General features: G+C 36.7%; 1 protein-coding gene across 1 annotated transcript in view; it reads left to right on the top strand.

Moving 5' to 3' along the window:
* Nucleotides 1-15,262, top strand: part of LOC144210964 (protein turtle homolog B-like) — a 28,058-nt gene that overhangs the window by 8,652 nt on the left and 4,144 nt on the right. The window contains exons 4-18 of the mRNA XM_077737936.1: nucleotides 269-418; nucleotides 1,356-1,504; nucleotides 1,804-1,915; nucleotides 2,230-2,371; nucleotides 3,820-3,965; nucleotides 4,511-4,653; nucleotides 7,480-7,620; nucleotides 8,164-8,280; nucleotides 9,488-9,638; nucleotides 9,803-9,914; nucleotides 11,391-11,596; nucleotides 12,320-12,537; nucleotides 13,293-13,377; nucleotides 14,726-14,905; nucleotides 15,147-15,183. Of these exons, the coding sequence (XP_077594062.1) occupies nucleotides 269-418; nucleotides 1,356-1,504; nucleotides 1,804-1,915; nucleotides 2,230-2,371; nucleotides 3,820-3,965; nucleotides 4,511-4,653; nucleotides 7,480-7,620; nucleotides 8,164-8,280; nucleotides 9,488-9,638; nucleotides 9,803-9,914; nucleotides 11,391-11,596; nucleotides 12,320-12,537; nucleotides 13,293-13,377; nucleotides 14,726-14,905; nucleotides 15,147-15,183 (2,089 nt within the window). The remainder of the gene's footprint in view (nucleotides 1-268; nucleotides 419-1,355; nucleotides 1,505-1,803; nucleotides 1,916-2,229; nucleotides 2,372-3,819; nucleotides 3,966-4,510; nucleotides 4,654-7,479; nucleotides 7,621-8,163; nucleotides 8,281-9,487; nucleotides 9,639-9,802; nucleotides 9,915-11,390; nucleotides 11,597-12,319; nucleotides 12,538-13,292; nucleotides 13,378-14,725; nucleotides 14,906-15,146; nucleotides 15,184-15,262) is intronic.

The following is a 15,262-nucleotide window of genomic DNA, read 5'->3' as shown; positions in this document are numbered from 1 at the left end:
CAATCTGGAAAAATAAATAACGCCACCACACGGATGTTTTCCCGTTTTAATGCCACTCAAAAAAGAGCAACTGTCGAAAACGTTTGAGGTCAAAGTGTAACATTTTGAAGTGTGTTAATCCACTGTGAGGAAAATGTGAGAAAATGGGAATGTTTTGAGCAAAACTATCAGTGTCTCGGAACAAAGTCGTGTTTTTGCACGGAGGGGATAATAAAAATGGATGCTTTGACAGATGTTGTTACACGAATGTTCCACGCTCTCTCTACAGGGCGAGTGTCTCTGGTGGGCATCAGCACTCTCAAGCTGGAGGCTCTACAACTGGATGATGACCAAGGCCTCTACCAGTGTCGGATACTCTTATTGGATAAAGCCACGGAGGGGATTCGGAACGGCACCTGGATTAGTCTCTCTGTCTTGGGTGAGAATTTTGCATTTGTCTTTAGCATTAGCATATCATATCCACTTTTTGTATTAGGATTTACTTGCTATCTTCATGCTAATTCTTTAAAAAATGCATCACCTCCCCTTATTAATGATTGCAATTCCACTTATTAAGTGATAAAATACCGTACAATTTTATTATTTACTGTATTTTCACGACTATAAGGCGCACCCTCAATGAATAACACAATTATTTTTTTCTATATACAAGGCACACCACATTATAAGGCGCACCCTTAATGAATGACATTTTTAATTGTTTTTCCATATATAAGGCGCACCCTCAATAAATGACTCTTAATTTTTGTTCCATATATAAGGCGCACTGGATTATAAGGCGCTCTGTCTATTTTGGAGAAAATTTAAGACTATTAAGTGTGCCTTATAGTCATGAAAATACGATTACACTAATTTGAAAATGATGAAAAAATGTATAAAATACGGGAAAAATGTGTAAGTTGACATGTTTTAAATCGCATAGCAATAGAATGACTATTAGTACTTTTTTTTAAATTAAAGAATGCATAAATATGTTACTGCAGTATGATATTCATCAATCATTTAGCATAAATTGTATGTATTTTTCGTATTTTGGCTGTCACAAAGCCGTCTTTTGGGATTGCCTGCCCAAAAAAAAAGACACGAATTGTCTTAGACAAGCTATTGTTAAACTTGTCGTTTTCTTAAACGTGAACAGACTGACTTTTTATACATTGACGTATACTTTTCAACACAAATAAGTGTGTGACAGGTAAGAGATGAGACACATGACATTCCCTCAAGCTACCAAACACATGACAAGTGCGAACATGTTGTAGAATTTGCTAAAAGGGAAAATTATTTATAACATCAAGTCTTGTTTTTGGATTGCTTCATTCAAATAAATTCAAGATTCTTCATCTTTTATTTCCAAGGGTCCCCCAGCTTCACCAAAAGACCCCCATCGGTCTTGGAGTGCCTCGTCGGAGGTCCTCTGTCTCTTGTCTGTGTTGCCGTCGGCAACCCTCGTCCAACGATCACCTGGATGAAAGATGGAGTCGTGATTCAAACTGGCAACAATCAGGTACACAAATACTTAGTTTCATTATTCAAAATTCATCCTAATAAGGCCTTCTATCAAATAATAAATACCTTAATTTAGCCATTAAAAGTAGTAGAGCTAATTTTTACATGAACAATGTTAATTAATGATGAACGACAACATTTCTTACTGTATTTTTTCTTCGTATTGATTCATATGCAGCTGTCAAAATCAATCAAAATGTTTTTTAATAGTACTCTGTACTGTATTGCTCATACTAAGCCTTCACTCAGTCACTTGAATGTGTTTTAGATAAGAGTTTTTTGTGAATTCCCTAGCAGGAAGAAGCCTTATCTTTGACAGCCGTCACTTTTCAGTCAGCCGGACAGTACACTTGTCATGCTCACAATTCTGAGGGAAATGCAACTCTCCAAACCAAAGTCAAGATAAAAGGTCAGTCACCGTCTTGCCACATTTTTATACGTCGGCAAAACCCTTTGGAATGTCTTGTGCCTTTTTAAGAGTCGCTCAGAGAGGATTTCCCTCACTTGCATCATCATGGTGGCGCCATCGCAAAAGGGGGCTCTCAAGTTGAAATCTATTTTTATTGATATCGTGACATTTTTTACCAGATTGAAGTAGTGGCTTCCGGGTTTTGGACTTTAGCTTTAATATAATAATAATCTATCAAAACATGACTTCTCTGTAAACTGTATATGCAGATTTTTACTCATTTTTTAAATGATGGACATTATGTATTTGAACAGGTCCCCCCGTTATCATCGTGCCCCCCAAGAACACCTTTACCAATATTTCCCATGATGCACTTCTGCACTGTCAGGCCGTGGCGGACCCCTCAAACATGACTTACGAGTGGCTGAAAGGAGGAGAAAATGTCTACCACCTAGAGTAAGTCTCTAAAATTACATTTTCTTACTTAAATGGGCTAGTTTGATGTGTTGCATGGACTTATTAGGGGTCATCCAATACAGCCAATCAGATAAGAGCACACTTAATTGTGATTAATTGCGCTTATACAGGTTAGAGGGACAGTGTGTGTGTTTTAAATTAATATTAAGGTCATTTTGGAAGCAGAAAAAGTGAAATTGTTAACATTTTTTCCATATATAAGGCGCACCACATTTAAAGGCGCACTGTCAACGAATAACACATTTTATTTTTTTTCTATATATAAAGCACACTGAATTATAAGGTGCCATGTCTATTTTGGAGGAAATTTAAGACTTTTAAGTGCGCCTTATAGTCGTGAAAATACGGTCAATTAAAACTAGAGTCCTGTTATAATGGAGGAAATGGAAAATATTGAGTAAACTGTCTTTGTGAATATTACAATGTCAGTTTGGGGTGGTAGAAACATAAATGGGCAGTTTGCGGGAGTGTCAACAAACAATTTGTCTTCCATTGTGTGTTTTTTTGTGGGTAAGTGTGTACTACTATCCTGATAACTGTCACGAGAAGGCACTCCCATTAAATGTGCTCATACAATCCAAATAGAGCCAAAATGGCTTTTGTTCATGTCACAACCAAAAAACATAAAACAAAATATGCTTGAGGAAAAATGGTTTTGTTCTTGTTGTTTTTTAAACATTTTTTAAGAGCACATAAATGTGAGCAGTTTGAATAAAATGTCAGTACACCACAACAACAACAACACCATTTACTATAAATGGCATACAAATGGTTTATAGAAGAGTTTATTTTCTTTTTACGTAAGTTTAGATAAATCTATTCGGCTAAAAAGTGATTCCAATTCATAGTTTTTTCTGGATTGAAACATTTTTTGTCTGTCAAAATAAAACATTTGCAGCAATAGATTAAAACATTTTATGTGAAATTATCCTATTCTTGTACATTTTGAAATATAGACGTGTATAACTAATTAAATGTTCTAATTTTCTTTTATTGCAATTTCCTGTGTTGCAGCTCTCAATTGGTTTTCACCCAAAAACAGATGTCTGCAGTTTGATGTGCGCACTGAGACTGAATAATACATTGGTTTTGTCATGAAATGAGGTTTAAAAAGCGGCTTACAGACAGCCATTCGACGGTAAATCTCTTTGCGTTTGTCGCGAGAAGACACCGTTTCACTTCAGCCATTTGATTTATTGCCTATATGAAAAAAAATTGAGCTAATAGCAGCGTACATCACGATTTTAACGTCCAAAACAAGGAAATCAATAAAAATAAAATAGCAACATTGGTGAAACTCCTTCCCAAAATAGAAACCTTGGTGAGCACACAAACACTTGCACGGCTCCTCATTGTGATTCAGAACGTTCCAACGGCTCATTTGTTCTTTTCACATTGAAGTATTTTTTTTTCTCTCCCCTACGAAGGTCGCTAAAGTCGCGCGTGAAGATCCTGGTTGACGGAACGCTCCTCGTCGCAAATCTCATCCCAGAGGATTCTGGGAAGTACACTTGCGTGCCGACTAATGGCCTCTTGATACCCCCCACTGCTTCTGCAAATCTTACAGTTATGCGTAAGTTCCTACTTTTTATATTTTATTTCATATCAATTCAATAGCAACAAAATATGTTCATTGGGCGATATGATAGCATGTCTATTAACTCAATGGTTTATATTTATTTATTGTTATTATTTATTTGTCTGTTTTCTAACCTGTGAGCAAAAATATGGAAAGTACTAATGATAAACCTGAGATATTACATCTAGAACTGCTTTAATCTTCTTTTTTTTTAGTAAACTCTTCTGGAATGCATTTTCTCATTAATTAGCAATGGCATAAGACTATTTTTTAAAGAATATACAATTTTTTTCACTTTAAAAGTGGTGAAATCACCAAAAAAATTGATAAGGCACTCATTTACATGTATGTATTTTGACTTTTAAATACATAGTATGGCTCATAAGGAATAACATTGGAAAATATGAATTGTTTGTGGCTCTCTTTGTCAAAAAACCCTGAGTTAGAAAATGCAGTAAGTTTTTTAGTGACTGAAATGGACGGTTTTGCTTAGTAAAAGACGTGAATGGCAATTTAATGCTTTGCGTTTTTCCACCCAGATCCTGCCAAGGCTCTTGCGATGCCCGCAGAGACCTATCTTCCCTCAGGCATGGATGGCGTGCTCAACTGCTTCTCAATGGCTCATCCTCCTTTGCTAAGTGTGGAATGGACTAAAGATGGAGAGACCCTTGATCTGACCTTGGTAAGAACGCAAAGTTTCCGTACTAGAAGAGCACACTAAGACCAAAAAAAAATGTTATATTTACTAGAGTAGGCTCACACAAGTTAACACAATTACAAAATGTACCCACTTATTCCATTTTAGATTATTAACTAATCCCTAAAGTTTGAAAAAATCCTTTTATTTGTTCTTTGATTATAGCAAAGTTTGTTTTAGGACCTCTCATAACTTTGACCTTTTGACCTTATTGTTCCATTTCATATTACAAACATATCGTGCAAGTTTGAGAAAATTATGATATTAAATAATGATTTAAAATGATGCTTACTTAAGCATATATTTAGAAAAAAGTACTGTATTTTTATGAATATAAAGCGCACTTAAAAGTCTTAAATTTTCTCCAAAATAGACAGAGCGCCTTATAATCCAGTGCGCCTTATATATGGGAAAAAAAATTAAATTTCATTCATTGAGGGTGCGCTTTATAATGCAGTGCGCCTTATAGTTCTATACATATTTTCACGACTATAAGGCGCATTTAAAAGTCTTAAATGTTCTCCAAAATAGACAGGGCGCCTTATAATCCAGTGCGCCTTATATATGGAACAGAAATTAAAATGTGTCATTCAGGGTGCGCCTTATAGTCGTGAAAATACGGTAAATAAAACAAAGTGAAAGATAATGAAGTAATTAACTGTCTTTCCCTTCATTTTATTTTGGTTGTTCTAAATATACGCTTATGTGTTAAATAGATAAACTTGACTTGGCAAGAGCAACTCCCAAAAAAAAATTCAAATGACTCATTTGAGATCCAACGGGAACTATTTATATGATAGTATATAAATCTGACAAGTTGCTTGTTCACCAGCCAGGACAACATGTCACTCAATTTCCTCAAATCAAACATCACCCCGTGGGGTTGAGTGAAGTTCACTGGCGGATTGTGGTGGAAAAAAAGTAGCATTGCTAGCAGCTACAAAATATGATTGCAATTATTTTCACCCTCAAGGATGACTTCAATGTTCCCTGAGGAAGTCGGACTGGCCTGGATACTCTTAAAAGATAAACATAAATATTATTTACAGTATCTGTGCCCATGGCGTCTAGGAAGATTTTCATTTTAACTTTTGAACGTAGTGGCAATCATTCCAACTTCTTTCATGTATTCTGAACTCATTTCTTTTGGATATAGTCCAGTCGGATGGGATCATATTCTGTATCGTTGTATATATACGCAACAACGTTGGCAACAGTTTGTTTTTTTAGCATTTGCAAGCCTGTTGTACATCAGCAAGAAACTTTGTAGGCAAAAAAACACAGTAAATGAGAGAGGGAACCGCCTGCAGTTTGGAACAAAGGCATCCAGACTCTCGCTGTTACCAATTATTTCACTTCTAACACATCTGTCACAAATATTCACAGTCACAACAACAAACAAACTTGACGTCAACAGTTCATCCTGACGGGTAGTATTTGGCGAATGCTAATCGGGATGAACGACCCAGTTCGGAACCGCAATTAACGCAAACTACTCTACAGGTGCAAGTAGACAACAGTTTTACAGATAGGCAACCATCACATAAGGATAGACCAAAATATGACAACCAAAAGTACTCTGGTGGGAAGAGACTTTGGACTAAGAAGAAGACAAAGAGGAAAAGACAAGGCGAGCAAAGCAAAACAAAGCCGGCAATTCCTCTCTTTGCCCAAGCTGGGTTATGAATGCGGCTGATTATGATGTACGACAGGTGCGTGCGAGCAAACTACGCCCACCGGCAATCACCAAGGGAACTCAAATGCATTAAATATCACATAAACAGTATCCCTCAGCAAGCCAGGAGCACAATGTAGTAGTCTTGTTGATTGAACCATCAGCCAGGCTTTTGGAGCGGAAAATTCCATCCAAAAAAGGTTTTTCCCTAATCCATTTCTCGGTGTAAATCTTTTAGAATTTGCCACGCCATTAATGGGACCATTGGATTTGCACACTAGGTCGTGTAGGAGGAGCTATGACTAATTGAAGGTAAAAGACAAATGGCAGCACTTAAGAGAGTCTTGGTCAACACCATTATTAAGATAGGACACTCTTAGTATTCAATAAAAGTACAATGACATCAATACGGATTTACTAAAAGCCAACAACAATGAAAAATGGCAAATAAAGCATTTTCTTAAGAGGTAGCATCCACCAATTCTTACATCAACCAATTACTAAGGTCAAATAACTCTAAGGTCAAACAATTCAAAGGTCAAACAATTCAAAGGTCAAACAATTCAAAGGTCAAACAATTCAAAGGTCAAACAATTCAAAGGTCAAACAATTCTAAGGTCAAACAATTCTAAGGTCAAACAATTCTAAGGTCAAACAATTCTAAGGTCAAACAATTCTAAGGTCAACCCACTCTAAGGTCAACCCACTCTAAGGTCAAACAATTTTAAGGTCAAACAATTCTAAGGTCAACCAATTCTAAGGTCAACCCACTCTAAGGTCAACCAACTCCAACCTCAACCAACTCCAACCTCAACCAACTCCCACCTCGACCAACCCCGACCTCAACCAATTCCAACCTCAACCAATTCATCAACAAATCAACCTAATCCCCAATGAATCCTAGTACTATGCAAAGATAACATTACAGGATTTAAGTAAACTTTACCAGTGTGGTTGTAGCTCTATAATATAAGTTTGCATTCAGACTGGCCTTGTGTCAATGAATACATGCTCCAATGTCACAACACAATAGTCTTTGAAAATAATGCTGTGAAAAGTCTACAGAAAAAAGGAACTGCAGCCATTTATACTACTTGAAGGTTTATCCCAATTTTGGCTTTTTTTGTGTGTTACAGTACCCAGGCTGGACCTTGACACCAGAAGGCAATTTGCTGATGGCAACCGTCAACGATGACGCCAAAGGAACGTTTACCTGCACGCCGTTTAACAGCTACGGCACCATGGGAAAGTCTGGACAAACCAAGGTTATTCTGCAGGTGAACAAAAGTCACTTTTTACATTATTGTGACCTCGCTTGAAAGTAAGAAAATCTGTTTCTTAGGCAACAGATTGTCACATTTTAAATACAATAATGATGCGCTATATTACATGACTACAAATAGAATATTCCCTTAATATTCAGATGAGTTCTTTTATTCCATTTAACTGTCATTCGAGTTTTTGTCATTTAAAAAATATGCTTTTTTGTTGTTACTAATTTCGCTTTGCTCATTAGCTCTCCAAGAAGTCTTCTTATTGATATGCAATTACACCAAAGTACTATGTTTTTTTTTAACACTTTACTCTAATCCGCCTTAATTGGGTATGTCACAGTGGATTAAATTAAAAAAATGACCTTTTCAGTTCGACACGAGTGCCCTTGTGACATTAATAGAAGTCAACTCAAACCACAACAATAGCATCCCTATTACAGAGTTAATTGCATGGCTAATCCTTGTTAATAAAATAACTCCCCAAAGAGCAATTCATCATATCTGTAGTTGGCATTGATTCAGTACTGTTGTTTTGACTATTTATAGGAACCGCCATCATTGGGTAAAAGTCCAGAAAAGCAGTATAAACAGAAGGTTGGGAGAACCTTGTTGATCCCATGTCAAGGCAACGATGACTCCACGGTTAACGTTAACTGGACAAAGGTACAAAAAATTCAATTGTAGAAGGTTTATGATGATTTTTCTATCTTTCAAATGTTTCTGGGTATTTTTATGAAAGCGTTTGGCATTTGTCAGGGAAACTTGTCACTCAAAATGAAGCTGGAATTATCATGTAAATGGGAATTCTATGTCACAGTGGGTTGAAATCTCATGTTTAGATAATAAAGAATAACTAGGTTATTTTTTTGGGGGGTTCGCAAGGTAGGTGGGTGGGTTTGTTCTCTCTGGAGAGGCGGCTATTTGTGAGCAAAGACGTTAAAAAGTCAATTTGCTGTAATAGAAGTCGGCACATTACAAGCTACTCGGTGTTCCACTTGATCTACAACCTGCTTTGCACTAATTAGCCTTGGCTATGGGGACCAGTTTTAACAGCCATTGTAAGAGTGTTATCATAAAAATTCATGTGAGGAAAACACAATGCTATATGGCAATAACAGCCGAAGATTGTCTGGTTTGCTTTGAATTTTTTTTGTAGAAATACGGAAACCGATATTCCATCTTTCTTGCGCTTTTGAGATACAACTAAACACTCGTTCTGGTCTCCGGGGAGAATATTATATCAATAACAATAACGTATACCGTTTATAGAATCAGTAAATAGCCTGGAAATGTACAGGAAATCAACCAAAAAGATCAATTTTTGTAAGGCAAACCATTGAAATCCGCTCAATGGTGACACCATCATTATATCTCATTATACTTGTATAATGAAAATTCAGGTATTCAATTCAAACAAGATAGATTCATTACAAAATGTGTTAGATTCATCAATAATTATACTTTAGTATAATTATAAAACAATACAGAGCGACATCTGATTCAATTATATATATTTAATCACATATTCAATAATAACAATTAAGGTCGGAACTCAAAAACAACTCCATTGTAAATTAATTCCTCAAAATAATTCCATAATCAAGCAAGAAAAGCATCACGATTTACTACAATATGCAAGTAATCACAAAGGTTGTTGGTTAGCCATCACCCTGCATCAGTAATTTCTTAAGTGTCCTTCCAGGTCTGCATTCTGGGGTAAAGGTCATTCCTATCTTCCAGTAATAGTACCACAGAATAACTCCAACAATTCACTTTTCCGTCATAAAACATCTTTAAAATTCAAGAGCAAGAATACTCTGTATTAAATTGCCTTTATATATATATTTCTTTTGTTCTATTTACTTTAAAGGTTGACTTGTCTGGCCACATCCCTTATTCCATCATGCCCAATGGCTCCCTTTTGCTGCGCCCCCTCATTAAAGACCACCACGGAACGTGGGAGTGCACCGTTTTTAACCGTGTCGCCCATGTAAAAGCCTTCACTCAAATCTTTGTTTTGGGTAAGTAAGTAAGTGGAAATGTTTATTTATTGACTTCTAATGTTGTTTCAGGTATAACGCCTTCTCACACACCCCTAGTTCATGTCCTTTCCAGCAACATGTCCACCATTTTTCCACTTTCCTAGTCCTAATGAGCCTTTTTTTCTGTCCAATTTGCATGACAGGAACCAGCCCCCATGTAGCGACATCCCTGACGGTTTCTTCTGGGATGAAGCAGGCTAACGTTTCCTGGGAGGCGGGCTTTGATGGAGGTTCGCCACAGACCTTTTCCGTTTGGTGAGTGTCAAGCCAGCCAGCCTTTTTTTTTTCCTTCTTCTCCACAGACCGTAACCATGGCATCCATTGACCGTGCTAGCGTTATACGATTGATATTTTGGATGAGGAATTCACAGGGCTATGATCAGGCGGCCCAGTGTTTTTATTTGGGGTGAATTGAGGTTTTGAAAACATGTTTTTTTGGTTCATATCAAATGTTAGGTTCATTTTTTGTTATCTTTAATATAATAATATGAAACAATACAAGGGAGGCATCAATCAGGGTTCCCTAGAGGTTGATTGACAGCTATTCGCTGGAATTAAAAACAATTTAAACGTCCTTCATAGATCTTTATTGCGAACTTGCTTCTGGATAAAGGCTTGAGATGCATCTCCCATATATAATAACATCCAGAATAACCCTAACAATATCTATTTTAAATAAAAGGTAAGTCTCGATTATGAAATGAAAGCTTAGTGCATATCTGTCAACCTCGGACAATTGATTCCCATATTAATGATTGAAATTCCTCTTATTAAGCCATATTTACTCACAAGGGTGCATTTAATAGTCAAAAAATGTCCCTAAAGTGAATGGGGTGCCCAATCAGAATGCATTAAATTCAAGATTCTGTAGATGTCGCTGTATGACGCTGACAGTTTGAGCGTCTGGCTACATTGCTTGCTGACACGCTATATTTTTATAGTAAAAAAGCGGATTTGACTGAACTGCTGAAAGTAGGACAATATTAGCCATCGAAGATGACGTTTTTGTGACCGAGACGATCCGGTTTAGAGCCGAAATGGGTCAAACCAGATCAGTTTTACAAAAAAAATTATACTTAAGAAATCCTGCACAAAAGTTATATGGCACACAATTTGAAAATAATCAAAAACCTACAAAATACAAGAAAAAACTATGTGGTGAGAATACAGACACAGAAAAGTACATTTTAGACATGAATAGATAGTTAATAAGTAAGTTAATAGATAAAAACATGAATAAATATACAGATAAATGCTGAAATATATATAAATATATACATATTCACCCCATTAATACATTTAATAAATGACATTTGGAGCAATGGGCGTCAAACTTTACTTAAAAGATGACATTAATAATGCTCAAAAGTTCTTTTTGAGTAGCAGACAGGTAGATTGGCATATTTCTTCATCTTTTTTTTTCAATTTTTTTTTTGCCTGCCTCAGGAGTCCAGGAATTTTGCGCGTTTAAAATAGACGTGGTGTAGGACCTCTGCTGGCTTGGAGATAACGACAATCGTACTAATTGGAGTGGCACTCTGCTGCACGGGGTGCATTAGCAGGAAGACATCACCACTGTCTTTGAAAGGACATTTTCAGCTGCTGATGAAGATGAATGATTCATGAAACTCACTTTTCTGTCATGTTTGATAAAAGATGACTCCCTCAAAGCCCCTCCCCCCCTCCCCCTCTTTTGTTTTTTTTACATCTTCACTCTTGTTCCTTCTGCAGGGTAAAGGAGATTTCCGCCCGTGATAATGAGGGGAAGCGGGAATGGTTTTCCGTGCCCGTGCCCGCCGCTATCTCCGGCAAAAACGCCGCCAATACCTGCCTGGTGACGGGTCTCTCTCCGGCGACTAAGTATCAATTCAGTCTGCTGTCTCGCAACAAAATTGGCTCTGGACCTTTTAGCCAGATTATCACAGCGTGGACCTTAGGTCAGTATCAGCTAACATTTTGGATCTGATTCCATGTTAATGTCAACTTGATTTAATGTGGGCCGGACCGTTTTAAATAGAATATTTAGATTTTTATTTTTGTAAATGGATTAAAAGAACTGGATAATCAGTTTTTATAGATCTAAAGCAATGTTTTTTGAGGTTTTTTAATATATTTTTAGATTTTACAAAATGATTTTTGAACTAAAAACAGAAAAATATGATTAAAAAATGACAATGGAGTAAATTAACTGGATTAAAAGACCTGAATATTCAGCTTTTTAAAAATATATATTTTTAGATTCTACAAAATTATTTTTGAACTAAAAACAAAAAAATGATTAAAAACTGACTATTATTGATTTAAAAGAGGGAAAATCATTCAATTTAATATACATCTATACTCTCCATTTTAATTTGATCCTAAAACAGAAAGTCGGCACTCATGATTAACTTTCCCGGGCCGCACAAAATGATGCAGCGGGCCAGATTTGGCCCGCGGGCCGCCACTTTGACACCTGTGCTGTAATGTCATCAGGATCTTTATCTTATTTTTCCATGTGGATTTCCTTGTGTTGAATAATGCACTTTAGTCCTGATCCGTAACTATAGAAACCCGACAGAAAGAACAGCCATGTTTATTTTAAACCTGTCCTGCTAAATACTAGTTTGGCACTTACTAATCCTGTCTAATTTTAGTCCATTCCTTACCTTATATTTCAGATCCCACACCAATCATAAAGCAGCTAAAGCCCCCTTCCTCGCTCTCGGCTATTTTGGGCTCATCTGGTTTGGTTCTGAACTGGTCTCTTCCACCAAAACAGTCCCTCGCCATCACGGGGTTTGTCCTTCAATCCCGCGTCCAACATGGCCATTGGATCAACTTACTTGACGATATTAGCGCCAACATTAGCAAGATCATCGTTCCAGGTCTGCAAAAGGTAAGAAAACTACATTTAAAAGACAATGTGTAATGTTAATCCTCTAAAATATCAACCTGGATCTTGAATATAATGATTTATAATGATGTATTTACATTGTAAATAGAAAAAAAGTGGATTCCCTTATTATATACAAGGGTAGACTAGATTAATGTGCATAGTAATGAACTTGAATGATAAAAAAAAATCATATTTTAGCTCCCACAATAACCGTAGTATATATGGCAATTATGTACACAATCCAAGGTCTCGCTTCATAAAAGCTTTTTTAACTATTACAGCGCCAAACGAGAAAAAAAACATGTTGCAAAGAATCTAGTGCAAAAATGTCAACAATTAGATTGAGTCGGTTACCAATTTACTTCATAACAGTTCAGAAAATAGCAAAAAATATGAATATTTCTCATTCAATTCCCAAGCACGACATTTACAAATGCATTGCTTTAAATAAAATCATTTTACATTCACTTCTAACTATAAAAATCTGACAAAAAAGTCTTTTTAGAGGCTAAAAACAAGACTTGAGTTGATCATATTAGCATTAACTATCAGTCAATTGCCTTCATTTTTTTTTCAAATTGGCCTCCATAACTCTCCCATCTCCTCTCAATCTTTGTAGTGTGTCTTCTCCGCCTTCTATTGCCGTCTTCTCTCCGGTTCCAGTCAAATTCAAATCAAGCGGATTAGCATGGCGAGCACGAGGCCGTGTTGACAAAGTGAGGTTTTATCCCGTGCGCTTGTGTGTGCCTTTGCAGGAGCGTGTGTATGAGCTGAGGCTGCTAAGTCGCCATGGCGAGATGCTGAGTGAGCCCAGCCCATCACTCAACGTCTCTACCGTTGGTAGGTGTTCTCCTCCTCCTCCTCTTCCTCCTCCTCCTCTTCCTCCTCCTCTCACATATTCTCACTCCAGCTCGTCTCTTAATCCCCTTAATCAAGATCAATTTATATTCCTGTCCCTCGGACTCCAGGGGAGTGGCGCCCATTCCACTCTTTCACCATAGAAATGGACCTGTTTTTTGGTCCCTAATGTGACATTAATGTGACATTATATTTGGCTCAAAGATAGTAAATGAAAAAACCAATGCATTGAGATAACTGTTTAGCCTCCATAATAACATCATATGACTTGATAGAAAAAATGCAATCGTTTAAATAGACCCAATTATTCCGACTAATAAAAGCACTGGTGTCAAAGTGGCGGCCCGGGGGCTAAATCTGGCCCCCTGCATCATTTTGTCCGGCCCGAGAAAGAAAATCATAAGTGCCTTTCTGTTTTAGGATCAAGTTAAAATGAAGAGTATAGATGTATGTTAAAATTCCTGATTTTCACCCTTTTAAATCAATCATTGTCATTTTTTAATCATTTTTTCTGTTTTTAGTTCAAATTTTTTTGGGTAAAATCTAAAAATATATAAGAAAAAGCTAAAAAATTAAAGTGTGTCATTCATTGAGGGTGCGCCTTATAGTCGTGAAAATATGGTATTTAGGGCTTTTGATCCAGTTCTTTTAAGACAATGTAGACAAAAAAAATTGATATTATATCTAAAATAGTCTGGTGAACCAACCCGAGTTTTATACCCTTAAATAAAAGCTCAACATTTGCTTCTTATGCCTCTAAAGGACCCAAAATATCATTCAAAAATTTTTTTTTAGTCAATTTAAAGTCAATCTGATCCCACCCAGCTCACATTAGCGCTTTTGCAGTCATTCATTCAAGCCTAAATTGATAAAAAACCCTTTCAAATTGATGTTATTGTTGTACGGAACATGACTTTTGAAGCTTTTGTCACCTTTCTATAAAGTGCAACAATCAGTTGAAAAAGCCTGTTAGTATTCTCCTGCCCAGATTGTTGAACAAAAAAAAACCCGAGTGGGCCAACTATTGTTCTCGTTTGAAGCTCTGCCTCGTTTGACTGCATTAATTACCTCGCCTTTGCTTGCCAAACATGAATTTTCTCCATTTTTTTTTCTTTCCGCTTGGCTTTCATCCGCCAAGCTAGCCCTTCCACGCCAATTCTCCCTTTGACTTCGATACATTTGAACGTGTTTGTAGTTGCTGTCAACATGTTTTTGATCAAGCACAATTAAAGCTGAACAAGATTGATTCGGCAAAAAAAAAGATACTTCAACCAAAATTGCCCAGACTTTTGATCTCCATCTTTTTATTCATGTGTTGTTTTGACGACAGGAATGCTGCAGCAAGTTTTTCATCCTTCTTCATCCCGACTTTTGGAGTTTCCAGAACCGTTACTACTGCCTGGAATTCTTGGTGGAGTTGGATTTATAGGTTTAATGCTGGTCTTGCTCACGGGAATGACTTGCATTATTCGTCACAGAAAGAACCAACAGAGACTAAAGAAACAGAATGGTAAAAAAACAACAATGTACAAACTTTAATTGTCATAAATCATAACTTATTACAAGAGATCTATCTCTAGGCTGCTTGATAAATAGAATACCGTATTTTCACGACTATAAGGCGCACTTAAAAGTCTTAAATTTTCTCCAAAATAGGCAGGGCGCCTTATAATCCAGTGTGCCTTATATATGGAAAATACAGTGTATCGTTTGGTCAATATTACTGTAACCAAAACTCTATCTTCCCCTAGAACCCTCATCTGGCATCTACAAGCCCCCAATCTCAATGTAAGTACCAACATTTTCCTCAATATACCTTGTATATATATACTCTAAACATGTCATTCAACCATCCCACTCCTTTACA

The sequence above is a fragment of the Stigmatopora nigra genome, chromosome 17 (assembly GCF_051989575.1).
Source record: "Stigmatopora nigra isolate UIUO_SnigA chromosome 17, RoL_Snig_1.1, whole genome shotgun sequence".
NCBI lineage: Eukaryota > Metazoa > Chordata > Actinopteri > Syngnathiformes > Syngnathidae > Stigmatopora > Stigmatopora nigra.
The sequence above is the reverse complement of the archived record's forward strand: the minus strand, read 5'-3'. Positions and strand labels throughout refer to the sequence as shown.